Source organism: Lissotriton helveticus, chromosome 1_1 (assembly GCF_964261635.1).
Source record: "Lissotriton helveticus chromosome 1_1, aLisHel1.1, whole genome shotgun sequence".
NCBI lineage: Eukaryota > Metazoa > Chordata > Amphibia > Caudata > Salamandridae > Lissotriton > Lissotriton helveticus.
Window position 1 is genome coordinate 1,305,737,202 of NC_136057.1, and position 15,267 is coordinate 1,305,752,468.

The window sequence follows — 15,267 nt, forward strand, 5'->3', positions numbered from 1 at the left end:
TGAGTATCAGCAGTGGTTGGATTGTAGCTAGGACCTTCCCAATATTGTGAACATCTAGCTAAGACTGTTTGTAAGAGTTCACCTTCAATGGAAGAGAGTAGAAGGAACCCTGCACTCCTCAAAAGCAGGATGACTGTGCAAGGAAGGGGATCCCACAGGACAGGTGGCAGGAGGCTTCTGAGTACTAGCCCTGCCTTATTCAAAGGACCAGGTCTACTTGGAGAGAGACAACTTCCATTTGAAGAGAACATACAGGGCCAATACTGTTCTCCGCATCTTTTTCTAAGTTGTAGGGCAGACATTTTGAAATGTAGTCTTCATCACTGACCATTACCCCCTTAGTTCTTCTAGGTCTGGCATATACTCAGTCTTAGTTTATCAGTTTCATATAATGAACTAAAAGTCACAATAATTGTCCGCCAGCCTTTTGGCTTTTTTTAATGCTGGTTTTCTGTTTGGCATGGTTTTTGTGAATATTTATTTTTGAACGAGGTGCTTGACCTTCACTTATATAAATAAAAGCTTGACTAAATGCAAAAATATTTTAATTTGTCTCAAAAAGCACAAATTACCATAGTAGTCCCTGACACTGAAGGAACTACTTTGTCTGCAGATGTAAGAGCAGATTGCCATCACTCCCAGTGAAGTTAGCCAATGGCCTGAAGTGGGCTGACCCAATGCCCCATGCTGTAGTGGATGGAAGAAAATGCGAATGATACAATAACAGACCAATGGATGAAATGAGCTGTCTGAAAGCCTTATACGTAAGTATTTAATATATATAATATTTGTAAAATCAACAGGTCTGGGCTAACGCCAGACCTACAAATGTATATACATTCATGAAGGGACTTTGGGTCAGCCCTTTTGATCCCCATTGGGCTGTTCAATTGTCATTCATATTTTCCTTCTTCCCACCACAGCATAGAGGATGGGGCAACAGGTCACCCCACTTCATTCAGCGATTGGCTCTCTTGCATTGTGAGAGACAGTATTTCGTCAGATCACATGCACAATTGCCTAAAAAGAAGTGCACTTCAGTGCCAAGGCTAATATGCTCATTATTTACTTTTGCTGGCCTTTTTTCTTACAATTCTCCATCCAATTTTCAGAGTGAGTTCTGTTTTGGAACTATGTCTTCAGGTTACAGAAATTCAAAGCCAATAGTATGTTTCCTTGCATCAATACGAATCATATGTTCCAGTGCTTTGTATTGAAAGTAAAACAGGTTTCCCCGCCATTTTGTTAAGAAGACCCCATCCTATTCTATTAATTATATATTTAGAATTTTTATTGCAAGCATACAGCCACCACTTCAAGTGGTAGAATGTTTTCTTTTTTCCTGTCCTTATATTTATGTGGCATTGGCTTACAGTGAAACAATTAACATTTCTAAAAGCTTTCCAAGGCCTGAATTGCTTGCTTCCCAAAACACATATTGGCTTTTTGCAGGATCAGCACTCTGTCTTTCCTGGTATCTCTCTTATTTATTTTCATGTTGGCATATTCGTCTCTAAATGTGATTTAATCATTGCCTCCTGATGATCCGCTCATAGGAAGGAACCAGCAGCTGGCACGCTGTGTAAACTGTGATTATCTTTTTTAATCTAACACTATGTATTGTATTGTTTGATTACAGTTCATTTTGGTATAAGAAAATAAAAAATGAAGGCACTAGTCTGACAACACCAGTCTGGTGAATCTCCATTCTTGTGAACTAAGAAAATAACGAGCAACATCTTTGAAGAAAAACCAGTTGGTACCAAATCCCACGACTAGTAGGAAAACAGGAGAAATAAAAAATTCTTGCGATTCCTAAAACATGAGGGATTGTAAGAATAACATGTATGTCTCAAAAGCTACAGAAGGGAGATTGGAACAGGAGCGGAAGTACATGTGTGAAGAAGGGTAAGTAGAGAAAAAAGAAGGGGTGTAAAAGGGATGGGACTAGCAGGAGGAAGAAGAACAAGAATAATGGAGAGGAACCACCCACACAACAGCAGGTTAAGAGAGAAAGAGAATAGATAAGAAACAATCGTGGCTTGGTGTCTGTCTCCTTACAAGAAAACAACTGCACCTATATGATCCTCACAAAAAAGGGATTGCATGCAATGTTTTGAACTGTAGAACCCCAATAGGCGGTTGGATTCAGCAACTTAAAAGGTTGTTCATTGGAAAGCTGTGATTGCAGAATTTTTACTTGTTACCTTACAATCATTGATGAATAGTGGTTTATTAATTAGGCAATATTATCCACGGGGAGGGTACTCCCAGGTCATTATTGACCGGGGTCGAGTCAGAGGCGCCCAGGCAAAGAAGAAGGTCCTACTCCACCCCAGTCAATAACTACCTGGCTTGCCCTCCCCTTGGGTAATTTTGGTATTCTAACTCAGACTCTTACATTTTTCTCTGTACAAATTGCAAAATTGTTTGTAAAACAGGATGTTTTTCATGGGATGATTTTGCTGGAAGGTTAGAAAAATACATACCTTGGGGATTTTTTCTCTGAGATTTTAGTGGCATTTTAAACACATTTTTGTGAATGCCTGGATATGAGGGCACCGAACAAGGTATATAGAAAGGATTACAGCATATTTAAGTTACAATCCAAATTATGTATAGTGGTATCACACTAAATTAAAAGAACTGTGGAGAGTTCTAAGGTGATTTCAACCTGTGAAAAATGCTAATACTCGGGTCAGATTTTACAAACCATGATTAAGAGAGAACGGCTTCCACTCATCATTTTCTCACAGAAATTAGGGAAGGTGCTCCTGAAGCTAAAATGAGGACACGTTTTCTGTAAATTCAAAATATCGTCCTCAGTTCGTCTGACATGCTGAGTAAAACATGTACCTCCAACAGCAGCAACAGCATGTCAGTTGATTCCCTGGGGTTCTAATGCAGTGCCACCACACAGTTCTAATATAGAACCAAAGCGCTAACATTCTATATTTATGACAAGCACAAGGCACTCCAGAACACAAGGTAGCTGGAATCAGAGCTGTAGAACTGAAAGATTTTAAACAGATGAGACTGGTGTAAATGAATAAAATGAAGGGTTTTATTTTGATATAGGAAGTATTTTCAGTGCTTCAGATCGCTAAAACGAGGACACGATTTTTGTAAAATTCTCAAATATCTTACTCATTCGTGGTAGAAGTACAGTTTTTTCATACTTAGTTAAACATGCATTCCCATTACCAGCAGCAGTCTGACTGCTGACCATCAGAGTTCTACTGCACGTGGGGTAATGTCTGCCATGAATTCTGAGTCTGGGGGGCAGGCGGAGTGACCTGGCAAGGAATAACGCTGTGGACCTGAGAGATGGATGCCAGGCACACGAGTCCTGTGCATTTCCCAGAAATTGACCGATTAAAACAATAATCTACACAAATAATTGTTCTCCTTTCAGGCTGGCTGGTTCCTTCGAATTAAAGTCTTCATTTTGATGCATGGTAGTCATTGCCAGGCCTTCCTCGAAGGGATAGATTGGCTTGAGATGTCTTTCAAGCAAACAGACTAAAATATTGTACTGCGTGTTTCTCAATTAGTCAAAACTCGTTTTGTTCTTCACAGGCCTCTGAGGTGAAACCAAATGTATTCTGAAGAAATCTGACTTTCTGCTCTTCTTGGGAAGAGAGTTTAAATATCTTGCTATGGATCTGCAGGGAATGGACGGACCTGCATGAAAATTTGCCACCGACCCGTAAGCAAGGAGAGGGGGGCACATGTCCAGCTGGAGTCACAAGGCCTTCTTTTGACCTGAGGCCACAGACATGGACATAGTTTGGTTAGAGAGTCCCCTCTAGGCTAAGTATTCAAGTGATTACCAATCTCCGAGTAGGCCTGGTAGAAGGATTTGTTTCAGAGCTTTACAGGCAATAGGGAGTAGAGAAAAAGCCCTGGAAGACAACCTTTGTTTTGGAAGAGTGTTAGTTTGTTTAAGATGAACTTGTGCCAGTACCAGGAGCCCATTATCCTAAATTAATCTACCGGGAAATAAGAGATTGTGCTGAGAAAACGGAGCAAGTGACAGCTTTCCAGATTAAACACCTATAGAAAATTATATGAAATTGATCAACAGAACAGTTCCTTTTGCTGATACAGGCTCAGCTCCAGGCTGGATTTGAGCTGTTACTGCAACAAGAACGTTGAATTTCCTACTTGCTGTCAGCCAGAAACCAATTTTTTTGTGCCATAGTGGGTTGCTTCAGTTTGCACTCTCAATCACATCTCTTTTGGAAGCGGGGCAATCATAAGGGGTTAAAGCTTACTGGTCAATGTGAAGGTCATTACTTACCCCAGCACAAAGCAGTAAACAAAGAAAATGGGGCGCTGGGCCTGGCATTGGTATGTCAGACCCTAACTCTATCCTATTGCTCAGCTTCACCTCTTACTTCTGATCAAACATAGTGTCACCTTCTAAGGTCTTACCTTGTTTCTACTTGCTTCCTCAATGGAACCAGTTTGGTCAGAATGTATTAAAGCACACGGTGGACAACCTTCCTCCTCGCCTTTCTTATCACTGCTGTTGCTTTCTTGGCTGAATTCTATCTTCTCTACAGACACACGTTTGCCTCTATGGGGCAGAGGGTTGGGGTAGGAGTATAATGTGATGGAAACAGTTTGTATGTGGTATAATGTCCGGGTGAACCTTCACTGCTAAGCCGGGGGAGAGTTTACAAACATTCTTCGTTGCTGAGATGTGAATTGTACAGAAGAGGTGAGGGATGCATGTTTCATCTAATATGTATACATATGTTTGAGGAGCATTATGGGAAAAAAGGTGAATCTGTGTGTTGCTGTTTCTCGTGATGGTCAGCAGCCAGAGAACCCTCCCCATCAGACCAAACAGCTCCGGAGCGATGCCACTGTGCTGCTAAAACAACAGGAAACCCCACAGGTGGACTGACTATTAAAGAACTTGATAGGGCTGGACCTGGTTCAGTCCCTTGTCAATTGAGCAACCCTACCTGAGCTTTGCCTGAGTCCTACTAGCCTTTCAGAGGTACCCACCACTCTGAAATTCACCTGACTCCTCTACCGTCCGTGCTGACTCTGTCCCCAGGTAAGCCTTGGCTGCACATACCTCCAGGTGGGGGAGGGTGAAGATGACGGGGTCCATGAGGAAGACGCGGCTGGACTCCTTGTTGATGGAGGCAGCGATCACCTGGGAGTTGACCACCAGGGAAGGGGTGGCGGAGCTGTAGTCCCCGGTGATCTTCACCGTTGCATTCTCTGTAGACAGGAAGTACCCCAGGTTGTTGTAGAGGATGAAGACCACCTTGACCACACCTGTGAGGGCAAAACGGGGCCATGAGCTATATCCAAATATATGTTTTTGTGACCGATCACACCAAAGAATGATGGGACACCACAGGCTGGGCTATCAGTAGTGGACCACATCATGCAAGAGGAATAAGTACACAAGCTGAAAAGTGAAACTGAAAAAAGACTATGATCTTATCTCTGGGGCCTATAGGAGATTCTCTAAGGGACTCATCAGCTCCAGAGTCTAACACTGTGCTTCTGCGTCCCTTCATAGACAGGGAGCTTCTCTCATTCACTTACAACCCATCCGTGCGCCAGAGTCTAATGCAGTGTGTTGGCGCACCTCAGAGGCAGGGAGTTTCTCTCACTCACTTATATACCACCCTCCTGCACCCGACCTTAAGGCAGCGTTTGCACACCTCAGAGGCAGGGAACTTCTCTCACACACCTACATTTGCAAACCATTTCCAGAGCCAGCATCTAATGCAGTGTTTCTGCGCATCTCACAGGCAGGGAGCTTCTCTCATCCACTTACCGCCATCCCCCGCACCATAGCATACTGCAGTATTTGCACACCTCAGAGGAAGGGGGCGCGCGCATCACTGCGCATGGGAAGCTGTTGCAAATGATGAATCAAATCCTTCCTGGTAACCAGCCGTGGACGGTAGTGGGAGTACCGGCCGGGTGGTGACGTGGGGAGGGGGAGGGGCAGTGTGGGGGGTAGTAATGTATGGATTACGGACTTTAGCAGATAAGGAAACATATGAATAAATAAAACAAATTTTGTTGCGTGCACTGCATCACCAAATGCGATGCAGTGCGCTCAACCTAATTTGTTTTATTTATTTATATGTTTACTTACCTGCTAGAGTCCGTAATCCATACATTACTACCCCCACCCTGCCCCTCCCCCTCCCCACGTCACCGCCTGCCCAGTACCCCCACTACGGGCCACGGCAGCTGGCAACGTTCCCTCAGTTCTGCCGCTTAGTCCCACGCTCGGGCGTCGACTGAGTTGCCGGCACCTGCACTCACCGTTGCGGCTGTTCTGTTTGATGGTGTTGGCCGACAGCTGGATGGAGCTTTCACTCAGGTTCTCCTGCGGGAAGACTAGCTCATGCACCTGCTCCTCAGTGTTCAGAAGAGTCACCTCAAGTACTAAGGAAGAAGAAGGAGGGAGAATAAGAAACATGGAGATGAGGCAGCAAAAGATGAACTAGAGCGTGGTGGATGTGAGCAGAGCTTCATTTGAGACACTAATTTGCGGTGGGGCCACCAGCAGCCATTTTTGGGGACTGGCACTTATTGCTCTCATCAGAGTTTTGACCTAGAGCAACAGAGAGGTAAGGTAAGGGGGAAGTGGGCGAAGAGAAAGGTGGAAAAATAGTGGCAAAGTGAGGAAGCAGGGATGAAAAAGAACCAGCAAGAGTGAGCTAAAGTGGCAGGGATTGCCAGGAGGTGGAAGAAAGAGGCATGAGATGAAATCAACTTAGCCTTGGATTTGGAAACCACAACATTACCGTCCATGGGTTTCAGAGCAAAACTTTGGGCATCAGCACTTATTCTTTTATACATTTAGCACTCGTATGAGAGATGGGACAGAGGGGAGTTTGAAAACAGATTCGACATAGTGAAGGGAGAAGAGGATGTAGGGAAAGGAGGATAGGAGACACTGCAGATGGGGGAAAACAGGCTAATTAGAGGAAAAGTGAGAAATGGGGTAAAAGGAGAAAAAATGAGGAATGGGACCGAGGGCAGGGAGTCTAAGAAACAGAGCAAGGACAGAGACCATAAAATAGACCAGAGGAGAGCAAGCATGGGCAGAGGGGCAGAGAGGAGGGAGAAATGGATTGGACAAAGATGAGGGAGAGTAAAAGATGGGGACAAGGCTAGAGTAAGAGATGGTGCAGAGAAGAGAGGGAATAAGGGGTCTGAAAAGAAAGGCAGAGTAAGAGACAGGACAGACATGAGGGAAGAATAGATAGAGGGGAGGGAGAATGAAAGAGAGGGTGTTGAGATAGAGCATGAGATGGCCTAGAGAGAATGTGGAATAAGAGAAAGGGCAGACAGAAGGGGGAATAAGAGATTGGTCTACCAGGTGAGATACTAGGAAAAAGGAGTGAGGAATTTTACATGGAGAATGGTGGCCGGGGGTAGTAAAGAGCTTGGAAAGAGAGAAGGCAGAGATTTTACAGAGAAGTAAGAGTACGAGAATGCACAGTGATGATCCAGATTTCAAGATGGCGAAGAGAGGAAAGGACATAAGACAAATTACATACGAGAGGGTACTTAGGAGTTTGGACATAGAGGAATGATAGTTTGGACAGAGGGAGAGTAAGAGGTGAGACAGTGATGATACTTGATTCAACAGAGAAGGAGTGAAAGAAAGTGATAAAGAAGACAACAGAACTGGACAGAGAAGAGTGAGAGTGAATTGAGAGGAGTGAGAGAATAGAGAGCAAGAAAATGAAGTGAGGGGACTAAGAGATTAACAAAGAAGACAACACACCTGGAAAGAAAAGAGAGAGAATAAGTGTTTGGAGTGAGAGACTAGAGAGTAAAATAATGGAAGGAGGAGAATAAAAGCTTGGATGAGTAGTAATAAGAGATTTTGCAGAAAAGAGGGAGACTCCTGGCTGAAAGAAGGGAGATGAGGAGAATGGACAGAGCTGAGGAAGAAACAGACTAGAGAGGAGGAAGGGACTTGGCAGAGAGGAGGAAGAAACTGGGCAGAGATAGGGAGAGAAAAGATTAGGCAAAGAAGAAAATGAATAAGAGATGCTACACAGATGAGGGAGAAGTGGAGATAGGTCAGAGAGGAGAAAGCATCACTATTGTTAGGAACATGGGATCCTTGGTGTGAAGGGCCTATGGGGATTGCCGTCTAGCTGTACGCGGCCTCAACATCACCACCACATCCTGCAGAACATGGGTGTAGTCGTCTCCCCCATTACCACTCAGGTGCCCCAGAGCCACCTCACTTGCCCGCCCCACACCCTCTCAAGTGTCCTTCCATCCTCCGGACTTCACCCTCTACCCTCTCTGAGGTTCTTGAGCCCTCCATCTAATCCTTCACCTCATTAAGAGATTGACAAAGAAGACAACACCACTGAACAGGGAGGCGAAAGAGTAAAAGATTTGAGGGAGATAATAGAGAGTAAGAGAATGGAGGGGGGAGAGTAAGAGATTGGATAGGTAGGTTCCTTCTCTCCTGTCTGCTCTCCCCCCCATTGTAGCTTCCCTGCTGTAGATAAGACTTTCTGTTCCTCTTCAGTGTCTCAGCTATGCTCCTCAGTCAGGGGCAGCATGGGATTCTCTCTACTGCTCTCCTTCTTTCCCACTTGGGCAGAATCTGTCCTATAGCCCCCTACTTAAGTTCCCTGATCCCTTACATTCCCATACTGCAGATCCGACTCGTCCTTTGTAGTGGCCGGTCCATAGCCCTCCTGTGTCTGGGGTCAGATCCCTGTTATCGGCGGTACTCACCCACATTGGTCTTGGCGGTGATGAACCGTGCTGGCTCCTTCACGTTGTCGGCCAGCAGGAAGGCGCCCTCCTCCACAATGTCCAGCAGCATAGTGGCGGTGTGCACCTGTTCCGTTGCATTCATGTCTTTCCATGACTCAAGGGCCTCAGGCCGCAGTAAGTTGTCCACGGTCTCCACCACCGCCTGCCGGGGAGCACAAGAACATCAGTCCAGGTTTCCCTGCCATTTGTCTCTTTATACTCCCAGATCTGCCTATGAACCTAAATCCAGGGCATATAGGCAACATCTACTGTAATTAAATGGACTAGGATTTCTGTACAGCTCTTCCAAGATGTTCCAATCACTCAAATTTTTAATTTTAGTTATTGTAATTGTAAAGTTGCTTCAAGGCAGAAGTTACGTGGATCACTGACAGAATATCGGAAACAGAAATATCGTGTAGACATAATATCATGCCAAAAACATTGAGGACCAAAATATCGAGAAAGTAAGTGCAAATAGGTAAGTATAGATTAACTATTCTTAACTTCACATCTACGTACCTGGAAGATATATATGCCGGCAAGGTACATATATGTGGAGTTTTACATAGTGAAACTTTGCTTACCTATAGAAACTTACCTTCACAATATTTGTGTCCTCGATATTCTTGACACAATATTTTCGTCCACGAAATTTCTGTTTCCGACATTCTGTCTAAAGACCAGTTGCGTCACATCACTATGACTTTGACTAGGGGCAGGTGAAATATTGACTATACATACATAGACATGAGAAGCCTGGAACTGCTTGGATTCATGAAAATATATAATTTTCCAACTTCACTTGACTCGTCAATGCATAGGGATCAAGGAAAAGTCATAATGATGAATTGCTGCTCCAGGATGTGCCGTGTGCGGGTCATCCTGGTACTGAAAATTGTCAATATCAGTATTTCCTGTTTGCTGAGATCTTGTGTGTTGGTTACTCTGGACAGGATGCCTTGGAATGAGATCAGGGCAGCATCAGGATTTTTCCTTGGGGGTGAGTGTAGGCGCAAGCAGGGGAGGCAGGCAGAGGATAGGATGAGGGTCAGGCAGGGAGGAGGAGCCCGGTGTGCAGAACTGACAGTGGTAATTTGGCTTGCTGTGAGAATGATTGTGGCCTGTACCAGTTTCACTTTCCAAGAATGACCCACTGCCAGACTGGAACTGAGGAACAGATCCCTGTTGTGGCGATGAGTTGCTGAAGGCCTCTCCTTTTTGTTTTAAGCTTCATTACGTTCATAAACTTCACATATTTAAAAACAAATCTAAAAAATGTCACCGACTTAGGGAATGATTCAGACTTTGGCGAACAGAGTACTCCATCCACCAAACTTCAGTCCACCCGACTTATTTAGAGTTGGACAGACTGTCAGCTTTCATCAACGGAGCGTGTGTAGACTCTGTTGATGCAAAGCTTACACTAATGGCTAGCACCGCCAAGGAACACATGGCTGTGACCAACATAAAAATAAAAATAATGACCCCCTCACCTAAGGAAACAAACTCTCTGGGTGTGGAGCTCATTAGTTATTTGTTTTTCAAGAACAAAGTCCCAATGTAGGAGTTTGTTTTTGATAAACAAAACGTTTAGTGGATGGCCATCAAATTGGTACCCTCTGAGAAACTGCTGTCGAGGTTCCTCAGATGGTACACGTATCACTGCTGGGACTATGCTGAGCTATAAATATGGCAGTGGATTCTAAATATGGTGGTCTTCTGTCCGTCAGGGTGGCAGACAATGTCCTTCTCAACCCTGAGTGACAGAGCAAAGACCGCCATACTTTAAATCACATCCTAAGTTACTTCAGGCACCTCTAGTTGGGATAACCCTAAGGATACAGTTGATTGAGTAGATCTAAGGCATAAGAAGTGAAGAAGCCCTACTGCCTTGTGAAGTTGATTCACCAATCGATCACTGAGGAAGAACGGAGACAACTTGAGCGACCCCCAAAAGAATCATGCACTGGCCAAGGAAAGGCTACCTCGTGGGACTTGTATTGGGCATCTGATTAGACTGGTCAGAAAGTAACGTTACACGAGGGGAGCGTGAAATTTTAATTTTGCCAGCAAAGCTTTACAACGTAGGTAAATCTGCAAAACATTTTTGTAAAAGAATTTGATGCAAAAAGTGGGTTTTTGCTGGGAGTTTTCATCACAAAGCCCATTTTGCAGGGTTACTTCTTTTCACAACTTTCTATTATAATGTTGCTCCCAAAAGCTGAAAAAGGTTTTTTTTAAAAACATTGTGAAATTTGGTTAGGAAAGTCTTCACACACCCCAATTTTACCACTGCCCCCAGACACTCTACTGTCCTGAGCCAGAATCCAGCAAGCACCCTGCAGACTGTCTCTACACCCTTGTCAACCAATAACACATGCCAGCCTTTGTGGTATACAGTACCCCACAATCACACAACTGCTTGCTATCATGGAGCAATGTTATGTTATGTTATGTTAAAAATACTTGCTAAGCGCACTTACAGCAGGCGGCTTCATGGCACTGAAAGCGGGGCGACAGTTACACAATAACAGAACCTTTACTCATATGCCTGAGAAAACAGCAAGGTCTTGAGAAGTGTTCTGAACTGGGCATAGGATGTTACTGACCTCAGTCCAGCAATACTACTTATGATTTGAATTATTCTGAAAGTATTGTCAGGAACATAGCAAGCTATTAACGAAACCTTTCAGAAGGCTGATTCAGATGTTATCGTCAATGCTGGTTTATGCCAACAGTGTGTTTGTGTATTGCTTTACACCTTAAGCGCTGTTATTGTGCCTCATGTCGCAAGGCACAACTTGGCAACGAAACCCCGTGAACATTTTGCTAAACACAAACCCTTAATACTAGCCAAAATGTTGATTAAAAGAAGGTGGGTTGCTTTTAACCTACACAGTGTTGTAAAGCAAACCTCAATCTTGACCTGCTGTTACATTGCCAGACCCAGACCTCGCCTGGCCATGGCACCTCAAGCCTCATCTACACAACCCGGACCAACAGAGAGCCTTCCTAATGCTCCTCAGTCATGATCTACACCGTCCAATGAGATTACGACCTCAGCACATGGCCCACACATCTCAGACCTGACCTACAGCATTTTAATGATTATAGAATGAAAACCGCATGTGGCAATGCCAATGTACCACACGCCTCATCTTCAGCATCTCCTCTGATTATGGTACGTGGATCTGCCCATTGCACTTCCAGACAGTACATTCCAATTCTTACGTCACCTCTGAAGTTTACCCACTTTCTTCAGCTGAGGTCTCTTGGTATTTCATCCCTCCCATTGGTTATTCCAGAGCCATATCTGATGAGTGAAGCCCTGTATCTTGCATCTTCTTGCCCTGCCTTCATCAGAATTCATCTATTCCATGATGCACCATCATGCAAGCCATGTCCACAAACTCACCTTGATGTAGTCTTTGCAAGTCTTCTCTCTTTTGTGCATCTGAGATTCCAGTTGGTAAAAAGAAAAGAGACAAGTTTAAGACATTCTTCCTCATCCTCTCAATAACCCAAGAGACAGATACGTTTCACACACAGAAGTTGTTCGATTGTGGTGGTCTGAAGTTTTCTGGCTGGATAGGACATGGAACTGACCTGCTGTGAACCTCACAGCAGCTGTAATATTCTTTTTGAGAGGTTCTAGGATGTCTTCAATGACAGTGGGGAAAACAACAAAGGTGATGGGTTGAATGCTCGAATTCATGTCAGTCATTAGTAATTACTCAGGGTTCCACGTCAGTCCATTTTTTGGCCATTATGCCACTCTAAAGAGAGACTGGCCGCAAGAAAATCAGCCCTGGTCCTTCTAAAATAAGAACAGACCATCATAAACTGCCAGTCCAGGGTCCCTGCAAATGGAAACAACCAACACAAGTCCATGTTTGGCCTAATAGGCCTTGTCAATAGGATATAGGTTTATGCCTAAGGCATAGTGACCATGGGCCTCAGGTCTGGGCATACCAGTCACACTTAGGGTGTTGTACTCAGAAAAACAAAAAGATAATGGATGGAAGGTTTGAAATCATCCGAGCCACTGGCATTCCTGTCCATTATATTTCCCCCACTATTCCACTTTAGAAGAAATAACCCGAACTGCCAGGCCTGGTCCCCACCAGATGGGAACACAAGCAATCCAATGACAAGTGGGCAGCAAATATACCTAGACACGGGGTATCAGACTCGATGGGGGTTCCAGACTTCACCATTGGAAGTTGGGGAGATCTGCATGTCTAGGAGTCTTGAGACTGACTACTTTACACACAAATAAACTACTTAGCAATTACCTTTCGAATTAAATGGTTATAGTGAGAATGATAATAATAAGATATGAATGTCTAGGGGACTTCAAACTGAGGCAATTAGGGAGAAGGGAAGAGCTTCTATTTTTCCTTCAAGGTTTCACAACAGACTGAAAAATTGGCGAAGAATTGATCTGCATATCTGGGATCTTTCAGTTTTGGAGAATGGAGCAACCGCCGGGGGTCTGCCAAACATCAGAAAACTCAATAGACCATGCCATCATGAGGTGGCCCTGTCAGGGAACAGGGAGAACACTTCACAGATACCTTATTGTAGTTCTTGCCGGCGGACTCCCTCTCTATTGGCCGAAGTGTCTGCAGTTGTGAATCCAGGATGTCCAAGAGTTGCTCCATCAACTTCACAGAGGAGCTGACATCTCCAGCGTAGATGGGTCCCCTGGTGTGGCGTGCCAGCTCACTGGCAATGTTGGCAGCATTCTCCCCACTTTTAATCTGTGCCAGGAAAGACAGGAAAAATAGCAAGATTGGTGTCTTTGAGTGACCCATATCAGGCCTGAAGCTGGCACTGGCAATCCAAGTATTTTTGGAAAGAAACAATTCAGTTAGACTCACTGTGGCGTCACATCCCCTTTCACAACTCTGTGGTTACCCGTTACACTGAACAAGAACGTTTTGGAATGCTAATAACTTTTTCCAGGTTTCAAATCTAACCATGAAACTTTCTTAAGAGTGCACATGGACCAAAATTTCTTCCTGGAAAGATCTGTCAAAATTAGTCCATGGTAGAAAAAGCTGGGAAATAGTGGAGTAGGCAGTCTCTTGTGCCCTAGGAACTCTCTCCACCCTGCCCTAGATTCTTTCAAACTGTGTCAGACCCTGGTCTCTTCTCATGACCATCGCTCCCCACCTCTACTCCCTTCTGCTCCCCTTCCTCGCCCTCGCCCCACCCCTGTACCTTCTCCCTACTGCTAAGCAGCGTTTGTAGCAAAAACCTCTCACAAAACGTTTCTGTGCAAGAATCTTTGTTCGCAGGGGGACACCTCCAAGGATCACAAACTTTGTAACTTTGTGAAGGGAAACAACCGAGCTCTTCGTACAAATTCGCTGCTGGAATCTTAGTTCCGCATATCTTAAAATACATCTTTTCATTTAGAAATAAAGGGATTCAAACACAAACATCAGTTATGTAGTGCACTATACTTTATTATTCCGTAAATAACTATTATACTCTCGATTTCTGGGGTCACAGAGTAGAAGTCAGGGTGATTAGCTCACTCCCACTTTCAATTAAATTAATATTTTTAATTGTAGATATTATTTCACTCATATACCACTTGTGTATTGTTTCTATGCTTATCCCTACATAAACTGATGTGTTTTATTAAGATCTTGTTACCCTGTAAAGGCATAATTGTATTTTTGCACGGCACACATGAAATGTAATTCTACAGTCAATTATTTTCTTTGCATGTCACTGATTTTTTTAAATTATAAAATGTTGCAAACAATGTACCAAGGAGCAAATGGGTCTCTTTTGTAGCCTTTCTCCTCTAAAACCGTGTAGGTGTCATTGGCACAGATTCCTTTAGAGAAACGTCCCTCTGTTAAGGCATCTTAAAATATCGGTGCGCCTATGCCAGTTTATGTGGCAAGGGTTGTAGGGTGCGAATAACGACACTACACCTTTTTGCAGCAAATGCTTGCCTGTCGGTGTGAGCTAATCTAAAAATACCTTTTTCCTGTCTATTTTTTTTAACTCTTTTTATTGAAGCTTTTGCATGATTACAAAGACACATCAATTTCTCAAATGGTACAAATGTGATGAACAGGCACCACACATTTCTCAAGCAGGTACAGTAAATGCATCTTTCTCGTCGACGCAACACAGTACTACTATGGACACAGCCGTGGACTACCACTGGGATCCACTCCCCTCCCATCTGTTTTTCTTATCTAATCGAACTGCGAAGGTCATGTATTTTAAGCCAAACAAATGTAGAAATTACAAAGTTGGGTAACTGTAAGATCCGAACTGGTCTCCACCATGAATGACTTTTTGAAGTACAAAAAAACTACTGATCACATCATAACCGATTGTGTAATATCACAAGCTGGTGCTTATTTCTGGAGCTCAATTTAAAGGTGGGCAGAGGGCGGTCATCAGGGCTACTGAATAGGCTGTTTTGTCATAGTTCACCTGTTACTGATGAAG

The 15,267-nt window shown here is 43.9% G+C and overlaps 1 protein-coding gene across 4 annotated transcripts in view; it reads right to left on the reverse strand.

The window, feature by feature from the left end:
* The window catches only part of ADGRL1 (adhesion G protein-coupled receptor L1), a 691,532-nt gene that overhangs the window by 117,791 nt on the left and 558,474 nt on the right, over nt 1–15,267 (reverse strand). For all 4 annotated transcript variants that reach the window (XM_078681457.1, XM_078681438.1, XM_078681447.1 and 1 more), the window contains 5 exons: nt 13,362–13,547; nt 12,200–12,238; nt 8,761–8,944; nt 6,310–6,432; nt 5,093–5,298 (listed from right to left, as the gene is read on the reverse strand). In XM_078681457.1, coding sequence (XP_078537583.1) covers nt 5,093–5,298; nt 6,310–6,432; nt 8,761–8,944; nt 12,200–12,238; nt 13,362–13,547 — 738 coding nt within the window. The remainder of the gene's footprint in view (nt 1–5,092; nt 5,299–6,309; nt 6,433–8,760; nt 8,945–12,199; nt 12,239–13,361; nt 13,548–15,267) is intronic.